This window comes from Ziziphus jujuba, chromosome 6 (assembly GCF_031755915.1).
Source record: "Ziziphus jujuba cultivar Dongzao chromosome 6, ASM3175591v1".
In the NCBI taxonomy this organism is placed as follows: Eukaryota; Viridiplantae; Streptophyta; class Magnoliopsida; order Rosales; family Rhamnaceae; genus Ziziphus; species Ziziphus jujuba.
Genome location: NC_083384.1, coordinates 17,377,574 through 17,394,014, shown reverse-complemented (window position 1 = coordinate 17,394,014; position 16,441 = coordinate 17,377,574). Strand labels below are relative to the sequence as shown.

At 32.8% G+C, this 16,441-nt stretch overlaps 1 protein-coding gene across 1 annotated transcript; it reads left to right on the top strand.

The window, feature by feature from the left end:
- Positions 1-6,178: 6,178 nt before the first annotated feature.
- On the top strand, positions 6,179-8,478 carry LOC107434993 (2-oxoglutarate-dependent dioxygenase 21, chloroplastic). The gene is made up of 3 exons (XM_016046525.4): positions 6,179-6,382; positions 6,478-6,704; positions 7,759-8,478. Exons 1-3 carry the CDS (start codon positions 6,251-6,253, stop codon positions 8,324-8,326), a joined length of 927 nt encoding a protein of 308 aa, XP_015902011.3. The 5' UTR covers positions 6,179-6,250; the 3' UTR covers positions 8,327-8,478.
- The last annotated feature ends 7,963 nt before the right edge of the window (positions 8,479-16,441 follow it).

Below are 16,441 nucleotides of genomic sequence, written 5' to 3'. Positions count from 1 at the left end.
TTCTGGACCAGTATTTAATTGATTCCAAATTTTCATTGATATTTGACCTTGTTTTGGATTAGATAGATCGAGACTAGGTTTTGACAATTCACTCGGTATTTGTTCGTTTTTAGTTGCTATTTTGTTGATAAGTTAAATTAAGGCATGTTTGTGATCTAGTTACTATTTTACATGTGTTTTAATTAAAGCTTTGAGATATTCTTGTGAGTGGGAAAAAGGCAAGAGAGTGAGTTCAAAAGGGGGTAAAAGCCAAAATTAGTATGCAAACACGAATGTCGAGACTTTGTTTGAGTGAAACACGTGAGGGAGTGATTTTGGTGAGAATTTTTGTGTTATTTATACTAATATGGCAGATTCAAGGATGAGAAGAGGAAATGACTCATTTAGAATTAATGAAGAGGAATCCGTTGGGTTCAAGGGTGATACTCGAGCAATGGGAAGTGGAGGTGAACCTACCGACATGATGGCGATCTTGGAACAAGTCCAGAGAATGAATGCTCATTTTGATCACCTAGATCAAAGATTGGATAGTGGAAAATTCTTAAGGTGGAAAGAATACAGGGTTTGATGCACATGGAGGCCGAGGTTGTGGTCAAGGAGGCTGTGTATGACCTAAAGAAGAAATCGGGGATGGTAATTTTACAGATAATCTTGAAGAGGAAATTGATGATCTTTTTGCACTCCAAGGAAGGCCACCCGTGGGAGGCATGGTAGGGATGGAAGATGATGATCTTGGAAATGTTAAGGTCAACATACCACCATTCATGGGAAAGAGTGATCCAGAGGCTAAGAAGGTTAAATTAGCTGCTTTGGAATTTGAACATTATGTACTCCAATGGTGGACAAATGAGCAAAGTACTTGAAGGAGAGTTGACGATGAATTGATTACTACGTGGCACCAAATGAAAAGAGCCATGAGAAAGAGATTTGTATCGACTCACTATCATAGGTTGCTGCATCAAAGACTCCAATCATTAACTCAAGGAAGTAGAACCATAAAGGACTACTACAAGGAGATGGAGATGCTAATGATGAGGTTGAGCATGAATGAAGATCGAGAGGCAACCATGGCACGGTTTCAAGGTGGGTTGAATCGCGAGATAGCCAATCAAGTAGAATTGCAACAATATGTGGAATTGGAAGAGATGTTGCATGTGGCTATTAAACTTGAGAAACAAATCAAGAGGAGGGATACAAGCTCACGGTTTGGAGGAGTATCAAATAGCGGGAGATCAAATCCAAGTGTTTCGAGAAGCAATCCCACATATGACACAATGCCAAAATTGAAGCATGGTGAAGAAAGTTCTACTCGGCCAAAAAAGAAAGTCAAAATTGAATCTGTCCCAACACCAAGAATTAAAGGTAAATTTGAGCCTAAACCTTCAAGAAATAGAGATATTGTATGTTTTAAGTGTTAGGGTCGAGGACACATTGCCAATCAATGCTTGAATAGGAGAATCATGGTGCTAAAAGGTAATGGAGACTTGGAATCCGAAAGTGAGGAATCCGAGGGAGAGGCCGAATTTGTTGATGAAGAAATTGGAGATGAAGAACATGAGGAATCTAAAACACTCAAGGCTTCAAGGGATGAATTGAGCTTGGTGGTAACAAGGGTTCTAACCGTGTACAAAGATAAGGATCAAATTCAAATAGAAAATATTATCCACACTCGATGTGAAATTCAAGGTAACATATGTAGTATGATAATTGATAGTGGAAGTTGTGCTAATGTAATTAGTAATGTGGTAGTTGATAAATTAGAGATAGCAACCATTAAACATCCAGAACCATATAAAATACAATGGCTTAATGATAGTGGTGAGATGAAAGTAAACAAATATGTCAAAGTAAAATTTAGCATTGATAAATATGTGGATGTTGTATTGTGTGATATTGTTCCCATGCATGCTGGACATATTTTACTGGGGAGACCATGGAAATTTGATAAGAATGCCATACACTATGAAAGAGAGAATTTCATTATTTTTAAATTTAAGGAAAAAAAGGTCAAGCTGGAGCCGTTAACTCCAAGGGAAGTGTTTAGAGATCAACTTCAAATGCAACAAAGTAGGGAGGCCGAACGGCTCAAGGAGAAAGTAAGCATGGCACCCAAGGTTTCACCATCCATCCAAGAGGGTAGGTCTGAACTTGTTGTCCAAGATAAGTCTTCTAAAACCCAAATTAAATGGAAAAAGCATGTTAAACCCGGAAGTGAGAAAAATCGAGTAAAAGCCGAGAGTGAGGAAAGAAAAGGGGAGTCCTTGAGTGAGAAGGAAAAAGAAAGGAAAGAGAAGAAAAAGAAGAATTTTAATCTTAGTTTTAGGGAAGTTAAAAAGGCCTTTTTGAGTGATAAACATTTGCTAGTCATGATTTATAAAGATGTTTATTTAAATGATCAAGCTAACCTCGAAGAACTTGAATTACCAAAGTTCTATCTCTTCTCTTTTACAGGATTTTGAAGATGTCTTTCCGGAGGAGATTCCTAATGGTTTACCACTTATCTGAGGAATTGAACATCAAATTGATCTTATGCCGGGAGCTACAATTCCTAATAGGCCTACATATAGAAGTAATCCCGAGAAGACAAAGAAGCTACAAAGGCAGGTAAGTGAATTGTTTGACAAATGTTATATTTGTGAGAGCATGAGTGCATCTGCTGTTCCTATTTTGTTAGTACCTAAGAAAGATAGTTCATGGTGCATGTATGTAGATTGTAGGGCTATTAATAATATAAACATTAAATATAGGCATCTAATTCCTAGGTTAAATGATATGTTAGATAAATTATATGGTGCTTGTGTGTTTACTAAAATTGATCTAAGAAGTGGATATCATCAAATTAGGATGAAAGAGGGTGATTAATGGGGCGAAGCACAAGAGAAGTCTTTTAATTTGTTAAAAGCAAAATTATCTAATGCACCTTTATTAGTATTGTTGAATTTCGATAAAATTTTTGAAATTGAATGTGATGCTTCAGGTGTAGGTATTAGAGTTGTCTTTATGTAAGAAGAAAGACCCATAACATACTTTAGTGAGAAGCTAAATAGAGCCACATTGAAGTACCTGACATATGACAAAGAGATGTATGCGTTGGTGAGGGCCTTGGAGACATGGTAGCATTATTTAATGCCGAAGGAGTTTGTGATTTATATGGATCATGAATCATTGAAGCACATCAGAGGTCAAGGGAAGTTTAACCGATAGCATGCTAAGTGGATTGAGTTAATTGAGACCTTTCCTTATATCATCCGCTACAAGAAAGGTAAGAAAATAGTGGTTAACGATGCATTATCTCGAAGGTATGTATTGTTTTCTACCTTAGATGTTAAATTGCTTAGATTTGAACAAATAAAAGAACTTTATGAGCATGATAGTGACTTTGGAGAAATATTTAGGAATTGTACAAAACATGGTTTTAATAAATTCTACATTTTTTAGGGATATTTATTTAGAAAAATTCAACTTTGTGTGCTTAATTGTAGCATTAGAGAATTGTTAGTGAGAGAAAGTCATGGTGGTGATTTAATAGGTCATTTTGGAGTCTTAAAAACTTTATCCTTATTGCAAGAATATTTTTATTGGCCTAACATGAGGAGAGATGTGGAGAGAATATGTGAAAGATGCCTGAAATCCTGAAAATCCAAGTCAAAGTTGAAGCCGCACGGTTTGTATCTTCCATTGCCGATTCCATCCTTTCCTTGGGTAGATTTGTCGATTGATTTTGTTGTTGATTTACCTAGGTTTAGGACAGATAAGGATTCAATTTTTGTTGTTGTGGATAGGTTTTCTAAGATGGCACATTTTATTCGGTGTAATAAAACTAATGACGCATCTATTGCTAATTTATTCTTTAAGGGTATTGTGAGGTTGCATGGTATGCCTAGAACTATTGTGCCGGATAGGGATGCTAAGTTCTTAAGTTACTTTTGGAAAACTTTATAGCCTTACTTAGGAACTAAACTTTTATTTTCAACTATTTGTCATCCACAAACTGATGGACAAACTGAAGTAATAAATAGGATTTTGTCCACATTGTTAAGGGTTTTAATTAATAGAAATTTAAGAACATGGGAGAAATGTTTACCTCACGTTGAATTTGCTTATAATATATCTTTGCATTCAGCTACTAAATATGCCCCATTTGAGATTGTTTATAGTTTTAATTCTTTGGCTTTATTAGATTTAACTCATTTACCTTTAAGTGAACATGCTAATATAGATGTAAAGCAAAAAGTTGATTTTGTGAAGCAGATTCATGAAAAGAAAAAGGCAAATATTGAGAGGAGAACTGAGCAATATGCAAGGAATGCTAACCAAGGCTGGATTAAAGTTGTCTTTGAACCTGAAGATTGGGTATGGTTGCATTTAAGAAAGGAGAGGTTTCCCAAACAAAGAAAGTCGAAGCTTATGCAACGTGGGGATGAACCTTTTCAAGTTTTGGAAAGGATTAATGAAAACGCTTACAAGCTTGACCGACCGGGTGAGTATAATGTGAGTGCTACATTTAATGTTGCTGATTTATCTCCATTTGCTGTAAGTGATGACTTTGATTTGAGGATAAATCCTTTTCACGAGGAGGAGAATGATAAAAATCCGTCCGTATCCGCACAACTGACTACCCGCTGGGATGCTGAGCTTATATAGTTGAAGACCGGGCCAATCACTAGGGCACAGGCCCAAAGATTTAGGACAACCTAGCTGGTTTCATGTAAGGAGTTATCAATTCTTAAAAGGGCTTGTCAATATCCGAAAATCCAATGCCTGTTTTAAGCATCCAAGTGGTGAAGGCCGATATAGATTTGGGCAGCAAGGAATGGGTTCAACACTTCTTAAACTCAATTGAAATCACTAAGATGTCATAAAAATAAGTCAAGGCAGAAGCAAAAGCAACCAAAGAGGCCATTTGCATATGGAAGGCATTTTTGGTCGAAAACTACTCCTTTACCACTGCTTTATTGTATTTTGATGATTAAGCACTTTTTCTTTGTTTCAATCAAGGGCAATGTATGGGAATCAATATTAATCCTATTTGGCATCCTACATGATATATTGGAGCTAATTTGGAACCTTTCCAAGCTGAAAATTGGTCAAATTTAACTTAGTTGTCAAACCAGTCAACTAGTTTCCTAATTCGAGTTTGACTTTTTATTTTAGAAAATTATTTTATATTTTGGTTTCATTTAATTATTTGCATGAAAAAATAACTTAGAAAAGTTGATATTTTATTATTTCAATTGTAAATTAATTAATTCCTAATTCAAAATAAGGGAATCAATTAATCCAAATTAATTTAGGAAAGTAAGCGGAATTCGGCCAACACTTGGTTTACTAATCTCTATGGCCGAATTTTACCTAGTTGTTTAGGATTTATTATTTTGTGACTTTAGCCCATTTAAGGGCTTATTTTTCAATGGAAATACAACTTACATAATTTACAAAAAAAATATTTATGAGAAAGAATTCTCTTTGTTCTCTTTGAACACTTAAAATACCATTAGAGAGTGAGTGTTTTAGTTTAACTTATCAATAGGACATCTATCACCTATTGTGACGTCTTCATTATATACTAAGGTTTCTAATCATAAGTTGATTAGGTGTTAATGTTTCCATTAGAATCTGAACATAATTAAGATCCGGGCTAATATACTACTAGTTTAGAAGCAAATTGATTTACGTTTGTATCATCAAACCAGCCCCCCTCGTATTCCTCTCTTCTCTAAAACGAATGGCCAGATGAAACGAATGGACGATGAACCTAACTCGATGGATGGCAGATCTAACCTGACCAACAGCGAACCCAATTGGATTTTTTGTTCTTGGTCAAGGGAGGTTGTGTTTATAGCTCATGTTTAGATTTTTTATTTTTTGATATTTTTATTTATTTTGTCTGTTTTAATTTGAAAGAAGCAAAAACATATTTTTAATATTAAAGCAAATTATAAAATGACTACAAATTTGAGCCATCCATGTCATCCCCATTTGATTTAAGAGCTACCATTAAAAATGCCTACCAATCCTTAAATTACGTAACTGAAGGGCATCCTCAGTGGTGCCCATTATATATATAAATATATATGTCTTTTGCTATGAGCTTGGCGCGTGTCCCAATTAGTTTTAACAGGTAGTAGGTGTTTTATATAAATATAATTAATAGGTGTTAGGTGTCTTTCATACTTTCTATATAAATAGCATAATTATCTTTTTCCATAGTCTCAAAACTGAATCTCCAGTGGGAGAGAAGAACTTAGCAATGAAAACTTTACATCCTTCAGAGGTGCCCACCATCGACTTCAATGACTTGAGCAGCCACAACTCTGAAACTAGTTCTTTAATTGTTGCAAAGACGATCCACCAAGCCTGCCAGGAAATGGGCTTTTTCCAGGTAACCAAACGCGCACATGTTTCAGATTTTGATGGAGCATATTTCCATTAATTATATCATGACTTAATATGACATTTCTATGAGTTTTATTGTAGATTATAAATCATGGCATAAGCAAAAGAGCCATTGAAGATGCTTTTGACACCTTGGGCAAGTTCTTTGCTTTGCCAAGTGAGGAAAACAAACAATTTTTATCTGATGATGTCCACAAACCAGTAAGATTTGTCAATGATAGCCAAAATTCAAGGGACTTTCTTAAGCTTTATGCACATCCTATAGAAGATTGGATTGATTCATGGCCTAATAACCCTGCAGATTTCAGGTATTTCTTTGTCCTTACTTTTTCTTCTGATTTAAAATGGTAATAGGTCTGGAGGTCCTTGATGAAACTATAGCACCTTAACCCAAAAAAAAAAAAAAATAAAAAATAAATAATAATAATAATAATAATAAAGAAAAAAAGAAGAAGATACCTCTGGCACTCTTCAATATTGAACCATCGTGTCTTTCATATATAAAAAAATGTAAACTATAATATTATTAAACGAAGTTGTTTATCCATACAAGAAAATTGTTTTGTCTTATGCATGCTTAGTTGTTTAATATTAATTTTGGGAGAAAACATTATTATATCAAATGAAAAACGACAAGGAGTTGAAAATATATAAATTTATATGTGCAACGAGATTCCACATGCGCATGCATGCATGTGACCTTAAACTGGCATCTATAGGCTGGTGTAAATGATATGATATAAAATGACGCTGATTATCAATTGGTAGCAATCATTTTATAAACAAAATACTCCAACACTGATAGTACTTAAATTAATATTTTGAAGTTCAAAAAAGTGTACATTTTTTAAAGGAATCGAGTTATAGACAACGTGGTAGCCAGCTTGAATTGGTCTTTCATCTTCTTTTTGTTTTTATTTTTATTTATTTGGGTGAATAATTGGTCTTTTACCATATTCAACATATGTGAGTGAAAAGCAAAATATAGAATATATATGAAAAGCTAAAGATAACAATGAAATTAAACTAAACCGATGAATCAGAGATATATTTAATCTATATTGTAATCAATATAGTATATAAATTTAGAACTAAAAAGCCACCTAGAAAATTTGAATTCCATAAAGTTTTTGCCATTGTCATGTCACGCTGCTTTATTAGTGATAATATCAGTACCGTATGTACACTGGACATTTTTCTTTATTTTAACTATTAAGATAATATGATCAGAAAAACTCTCTTGAGAATTGAATTTATTTACCTGAATTTGAAGAATTGGTAATGAAAAATGCATAATTTCTTCTTCTTTTTTTTTTTTTTTGTAAAGATAACAAGCGTAGAAAATTTGACATATTTTCACAGGGACAAAGTGGGAAATTATGCCAAGGAAGTAAGAAAATTAGGCATTGACATAATAAGAGCCATCATGGAGAGCTTAGGTCTAGCTCCAAACTACTTGAGGGACAAGCTTGAGAAAGGAATGCAAATGATAGTAGTGAACAGCTATGAACAATGCTCTCCCTCAACCAACATAATTGGAGCTTCACCCCATACCGACCATAGCATAATCACCATCCTTCTTGAAAATACTTTTGGCCTTGAGGTCTTGGACTTGAAAGATAATGAATGGAAGATTGTACCTGCTGCAATGGAAGATGCCCTCATCGTCCTTGTAGGAGATCATCTTGAGCTGCTTAGCAATGGCTTGTACAAAAGTGTCTTCCACCGGGTGGTTCGGAGCTCTCGAAATAGTAGAATTTCGATAGGAAGCTTTCAAAGCCTAGCCATGAGAAATATGGTGGAGCCTGCTGTGGAGCTGGTTGACAAAGATTATAACCCTAAGAGATACGGGGCAAGTAGCTTAGAGGAGTATATTAAATATCTAGCCTCTCACGAAGCAAAACCTTATGTTGAGAGTTTGAAGATTTGAATATATTATGTACCGAGGTTTGTTTTTCTCATTATTTGTTCCAGGTGCTAATCAAACTTTTAGTACATGAAAACAAACCAAAGTCAACAACGGATGTTATTGTAAACACTTCCTTCATATACCACAACACAATGCTATCAATTTTTAATTTTCATGGCATATCTTAGCTCAAGGCATGGTGATGTACCAAGGTTTGATTTTCTGATGATTTATTCCTGTTGGGGTGAGAAGGTTATGACCAAGAGCAAGCTAGCTTGAAGTGTTAGCAACAAGCAAGCTTTTGGTGATGCTCTTGGGAATGGTTGTGTGTGAGTTGTGTTTTTAGGTTTTGGTTATGGTGTTTTCTGGTTTTTAGGGTTCCTAGAGTGTTCTAAGGTGTTGAAGAAGAGATGAGAAGAAGGGGACCACGTTGGGTTTTGAAAATGAGGCTTGGATGTGTAGCCATTTCATTCATTTTACAATATAAGCTTGAAATTACAACTAGTTCACACATGCCAAGCATGTGAGCTTACAAAATGATTAAAGTATTTGAAATTTAAAAAGTAAAATGGTCAACACCTAACTTTTCATACACAAAAGAGTCAAAAACCAGCTGCAACATGTCTATTCCAAATATAGAAAAAAGTGGCACATGGTTTGAACTAAGTTCTTATTGTTTAACTAGTTTGGGTAAACAACCAAACTAGCTTCACCTACTTAGTTCCCCTTTGTATCTGCTTATGAAACTTGGTTTGAAGCATCCTTGGTCATCAATAAATATTGTTCCAAGAGCTAGGAAAGTTCTGGAACCGGATCATGGGCCAAACAGCTCCAAAACTGGCCCATACTCTGCATACTGGGCCCATCAGATACAACAATCTGTTTGGAATAGAAAATGGACTTTCCCATGTCATTTGGACCTGAAATTTGAACCATAGTCTTCTATATATGTCTGTAGACATCCCTCCAAATTTCAGCCCAAAACTCCATTTGCAACCTGAGATATAAGATAAATAGTGGAACTATGTTGCTGGAAATTATGAATCCAGCACCATAGGCATTTCAAGCATAACATTCCTACTCTTTTGTGCATAATTTTGCCTATACTTTTGCATACATAACTTAGGCACAAAACATTATCAAAATATACCTTGCATAAATTAAAAACATACAAAAAAATATAAACTCATAAAAGGAAATGATTTGATACCAAGGTGTGCATGCTAGCCGATGACATGCACCATCAAGTGGCAAAATTGCCACACTTCAACAATTCCAGGTGCTAATCAAGCTTTTGGTAATATAGTCAAGCCTGTTGATCTCATTTCTTGACTTGATTTATGAGAAAAAAATTAATTGTATTGCCCTATCCTCATTGGCATCCCATCACTTTTTTGTTCCACTGTATTTCAGATAGTATAGGGTATTTTGTTTCCACGAGATTACGTTTAATTCCAGAGTTATTTCGAACTTTGAAATCAACTTTTTTAATTAAAAAAAATAAAAATCTTGATTGTTAAAAGAGTGATTATTTTTATATTAGAACCATTATCGTTTCATAACCAAACGATGTAGAATTAGATACCAAATAGTATTTGTTAATAAAAAAGCTTACTAATGCCTTGCACCCGTCAATATTTATTCTGACAATCTCACAATTGATTCGCTACTAACTATAACAATTCATCTCAATATATTATTCGCCAATTTTGTTTCTTTTTGTCTTGTATCGTTTAGACCTCACAAATCTTACATTATTGTAAACATTTCCTTTATATAGCACAAAACTTTGTGATGAAGTCTCCCTCCCAATTTATCCCAAAAAGGAAAAAAAGTGAAAAAAAAAGGACATATCTTCCTTCTAATCCTTTTCTGAATAAGGAAATACTGAACATAGCCTAAATGTCTTCTGGACTAGCCCAAACACAATGGGCCTTTCCTTATCCATACTTTTAATTGAACCCTGTTCACTGTAAAAAAACCGAAAAACTTTGGATCCCAAACTTGCCTTCCAGAATCGTATCCCATTATGTTTATAAAAAATAGAGAATTGTATCCCATTACCAAAAAATTGCATCAATAAACACTACAACAATTTAAAAAATAAAAATTTATTTTTCCCATGGGCCATGATAAATTGTAGTGGTTAAATTATTTTTGGCCATAAGAATCAGTTTTAGTTGCAACTATTACTATGAAAACTTTTGCCCATAGAATTATTGGTCACAACGTAATAATAACCCTTTGCTGTGGCTAACCAGAACATGCCTTTTTTTTTTTTTTTTTTTTTTTATAAGGCACAATAATGTTGTGGTTAAGACCACATGTAGCAATAATAATAATAATAATAATTACAATGATAAAATTACAAATGTTCCTTTCGAAACCGCTCCGAGTTTCAATTGCATTAAAATTTTAATTGTTTCAATACATTGCCTCTCCTCAACTACGAGGTCATTTCAGTTCATCCCTCTAACTTAATTCATTAAAAATTGACTAAATAGGTCGCCTAACATTCAAATAAATAGTCTACATAAAGAATAAATTATACATGCATTTTTAAATTATAACTTTTTTTATACTAAAGAAAATAATTAAAAAAAAGAAGAGATGAATGAATAAAAGAAACTTGTTATTTTATTTTTTCTTTGATGTTTTCTAGAGATATGTTAAGAAGAAGCCATTAAATGATATATGATACATGTATCAACAATAGTAGTTCGCAGTTGAGTCAATAGATATTAATAAGAAAAAAACCAATTTTCATAATTTGAAGAAAAATTTTGTTCCATACATAAAGTATATCTTTTGGATGCATGTATGTAATTTGGACAGCTAGCTAGCTAGCTAGCTAGCTAATATATGTACATATTAGGAATATCTTCCATAACCATTTGTAGAGCATACACTTCCTTTTCTGCATCGATTTGGAGCAATGTGGTTCATGAGTCATGCGAGGGAAAGGGTTTAATTAATTTAATGCTCAGCTGCTTCATCATCTGTTGTTTGGTTTCATAACAAAGATATCTAGCAACTGCTTCATCATCTGTTGTTTGGTTCATAACAAAGATATTCTAGCAACTTCCTCAGTTTCCTCAGGGCCTGCAAAGATTATTATATTCATGATTTGTGAGTTGTTGAAGGACAAGAACACATTTACAAATTCCACCAAAAAAGGAAAAAAAAAAAAAAAACACATTTATGATTCTGGTTACTTGTATATATACAATATCTTAATTTAACTGATATATAAATTTAATATATATATATATATATTATATACAATAGTGCTGTAGTAAATGTCTATCCTGCTCTATAACATGTGCATCTAATCATTTACATGCGTATTTTTAAAAATTTTATGCACCTATCTTTTAAAAAATCTGCATATGTATAAATATTTTAACTGTCCACAAATAGAAGTTTTTTATAGCAAAATTCACTATATGCATATAGACAATATATATATTATCCAATCCTCAAAACCCTAGATTATATGCGCACTTAATAATTTACATGTATCCTTAAAATAAAAAAATAAACGGATACAAAATTTACAAATATATCCTTTGAAGAATACGGAAAAGTATAAATATTTTGAACATCTACAAATAGAAGCTTTTTATAAGTAAACTCATTATGTGTGTAAAGATATATATATATATATATATATATGCTATCCAATCTTCAAAACACTAGATATAATCATGTACAGAGATTTGGTATCATCCACATATTGCAGAAAAACTACAACACATAGAAAGCTGTAAATAAGTGAAAGAAGGTATGTTTTTCAGAGTTCAAATATTTGTCTTCCTATCTGTGCCTTTGTCTGTCAGGATCAACGCACTTTAGAACTATCTAATTTAGAAGATTAATACCTTTGTATTTAAAATGTTACAATTTAAACTCTCAAATTAAATTTCAATTTATCATATTATAATCCAATTGTATTTTTGGATCTAATTTAATTGTGGTCAACTGCTTGCTCATCCTACTTTACCAATAGTATATTTGATTTAGTCCAATTTATTGCAGGCCCCTGTAGTTTTAATCGGTTTCAACTTAAGACTTTCTAGCTAATTTCAAACATTGGCATTTTAGGATCTTCTAATTTAAATTTTATATCATTATTTATTTGTGAAAAAAAATTAATTAGATTAAAATGCAACAAATTTAAATTTGAAAATTTAAGATGCTAACATTTTAAATTTAGGAATCCAAAACTATAAGCTACTAAATTCCAAGTGTTGAGTTAATTATTAATTTTGATTTTTCGGCATTTTAATTAATTTTGAAGTTATATTAGTTTCGGTAGAACTTTTGATGATGCAATTGGGCGCCTTTTTGTAGAGCCTTGTTGTAATTGAAGCGGTAAAAGGGAAATTCCACCAGCATTAACGTTGTTAATTTGATATAATATTTAACTGTTGATTAATACCCTTTTGAATCATATTTCTGTACTAGACTAAAAGTAAATCAATATTTAAGAAACCCAAATTTCAGTCCTTCGTGCATTTATTAGAAAATGAAAATTGGCGAAGGGCATACCACTCGAATCAACTAACAAGGATATTTGTCTGCCTGCATGCCTTTGTGCAACCGCCACCTACAATATTAAGTTCTGTTAAAAAAAAAAAAAAAAAAAAAAAGACATCGCCTCATTGAGTTTGCTGCCACATAAATAATAACGTAATTTTTTTATTATTATTATTACAATAAAAAAAAATCAACTTTTTGGCAATAAATCATGTAATTAACTTGGATCATATTTGACTTTTTGTAAATTATCTCTCATATTAATTGATGATCTTTTAAAAAAATCATTTTCAATGCTATTGTGTAAGATATCTATTACGCTAAAGTGATATAAAAAAAAAATAATGTTTAATAAATTTTTTATTTGTGCAAAATCTTTTATAGTATAATGCAAGTCATAAATTCAATCATTTTCTCTTTCCTTGTCAATTTATAATATTTCTTTCTTTTTTCTCTTTTTTCAATTTATATGCCAATTTATTTCATTTCAAATTTTAGATAGAATTTATTAGAAAAAAAAATTTTAAAAAGACATTCTATATTGATAAATATTATGGCATCCAAGTATCAACATCTTTTAAAATCTTTGTTACATTAATTCCAATGAGTAGAAACATTGAAGATGCTCTTCTAAAGCAAAGAAATATGTGGTTACCTGATAAATATTAAAAGTTAATTATATTTTTAATTATTATTATGGTGTTATGTATACAATTTATTATATCATTATATCGTAATAAAAAATAAAAAAAAAAAGAGACAATTCTGATTTCTTATATAAATTTATGTAATATATATAATTTTGATTTATTAGAAATATGTTTCCACCTTATTATAGGAACCTGTCATGGCACGCCTTCACGTTTAGATTTTTAACTTTAAATTATTAATTCTTGCAAAAAAAGCTAAAGAAAACTGTAAATTAGTAATTGAGAAACTATATATTTTAAAATATCCACGTTAATTAGCATAATTCTATCATAAAGTGGATCACCCAAATCAAAATTATATCTATGTTTTAACCTCATCCAATGGCTACGGTAATTTGTTCAAGATATTTGTCAAATCTTTTGATACATACAAGCATATAAATATAGAGTTCTGATTTAAGTAAGCTACTTAGTTCACTCTATAGTATATAATCTTGATGTGATATAATATTAAATTGAGAAAAAAAAGAAAACGCATAAAAATTTTATTTTTTTTAAAAAAAAATCTAATGATATTTATATATCACATTATAATTTAATTGACTGCTATTAAAAGAATCACCATTTCCCTTAATAGGTTTCTAATATTAGAAAATAAAAATAAGAATGTTTTAAATTAATATTGTTATATATAATTTGACGATTTTATTCAAGGTAGCCAATTATAAAATGAGCTAGATAGTCCACTAAACCATAACTGTATAAACATATATATATATATATATATATATATATATTCGAAACTTATAAATATGATAAGTCTTAAGAGTTGTCAACTGCTTAATTAAGCTTTTAGATTTAATTCATTAGTTGGATGCCATGTTAATACTCTTCCTTGTGTTTCCAACTCAACATTAACTAGATATAAATACAAAATAATTATCCTATTTAAATATTTTGATTTTGAAAAGTTAAAATATAATGTAAGTAAGTTAGAATGAAATATAAATGACCAAAATTTATCCTAATTGATTTGCATTACATCACTTTAAAAATTTATGATATCCTTAAGACCATTTCTAATTATGCAGAATTAGATTTCATTAGTTGTTACATTACTTAGACAGATTTCAATTAAATTATTTTAAATCTTGTCAACAAGTTTTAAATTAGGCCTAATTTTGACTAGACTTAAAATAATCAAGTCATCAGGAACGCAGAGTCTACCATTATACACGAGGGCTCCATCCCTCTTTATAGAAAACTCCAGATCAAGACATTCTTGTACCTTACTCTTGATCGTCCTCAACTTAGGATCGTCCATTTGAGTCTTCAATATACGGTCCACTAACACTGGTCACACCTGAAAACTAGCTAAGAGGACTCCAGAAGGATGCATATGCATTGACACCCCCATTTTCTTCAACTCCACCATGAGAGGAAGTTGGACCACTCAGATGTGGGCGAAAGATCCAGTAGCCATTCAACTCAAAGCATCCGCTACTACATTTGCCTTGCCTGGGTGATAATCAATCACATAATCCTAATCCTTCAAGAACTTCATCTATCTCCTTTGCCTCATATTTAGTTCCTTTTGAGTGAAAATGTACTTGAGGCTTTTGTGGTCGGTGTAAATTTGACACGTGACTCTATACAAATAGTGCTTTCACTTTTTTAGAGCAAAGACTACTACTGCCAACTTTAAGTCATGTGTAAGATAGTTTCGCTCATGCTGCTTCCATTGCCATAAGGTAGATGCTACCACCCTTTGATTTTGCATTAGCACACAACACAAACCTTGATGGATGCATCACAATAGACCTCAAAACCCTCATTCCCATTCGATCAAGTTAAGATAGGTGTGGTTGTCAACCTTTGCTTCAATTCCTGAAAACTCTGCTCACACCTGTCCGTCCAGTCGAATTCAACATTCTTTTGGGTTAAGTTGTGAAGTGGTCCTGCAATCCTCGAAAACCCTTCGATAAAACGACAGTAGTGTCCCGCTAAACCAAGAAAAATTCGTACCTCCCTCACAGTATTAGGGCGCTCCCAATTCAACACTGCCTTCACTTTTTAGGATTTACATAAATACCATCTTCCGACACAATATGTTTGAGAAAATCAACTTGGTTCAACCAAAACTCACACTTGTCAAACTTAGCATAAAGTTGATGTTGCCTTGAAGTCTGGAGCATTCTCCTCAAATGTTTCACATGCTCCTCTTGATTCCTTGAGTAGACTAGACTATCATCTATGAACATGATGACGAAATGGTCTAAGTATGGAGGAACACCCGATTCATCAAACCATGAACGCCGCTAGGGCATTGGTAAGCCTAAATGACATCACTAAGAACTTATAGTGTCCATACCCTATCCTGAAGGCAGTCTTAGGAATATCTAACTCTCGGATCCTCAACTGGTGATAGCCAGACCTAGGTCAATCTTAGAAAATACCTTGGTGCCTTGAAGTTGATTGAAAATGTCATCTATCCTCGGCAGTGGGTAACGATTAGGGATGGTCACTTATTAAGTTGTCGGTAGTCGATACATAACCTTAAACTACCATCCTTCTTCTTCACGAGTAAAACTGGGGCTCCCCACAGTGATACACTTGGTCTAATAGACCCCTTATCCACCAAATCTTGCAATTAAACTTTTAATTCTCTTAACTTCTCTAGATCATAATGAAATATGCGCGGTGCCCAGAACCAATTCAATAGAGAAGTCAATTTCCCTCTCCGGTGGCAACCCTGCTAACTCATCGAGAAATAAATCCGAAAAATCTCTTGCCACAAGCACATCTTCCAACCTGATCCCACTTACTCGGGTATCTACCACATGGGCTAAATATCCTTGATAACCCTTATTCAGTAGCTTTTTGGAGGTGAGGGCCGAAATTAACCTTGGTAAAGATCTTCTAACTTCTTCACGAAACACTACCTTAG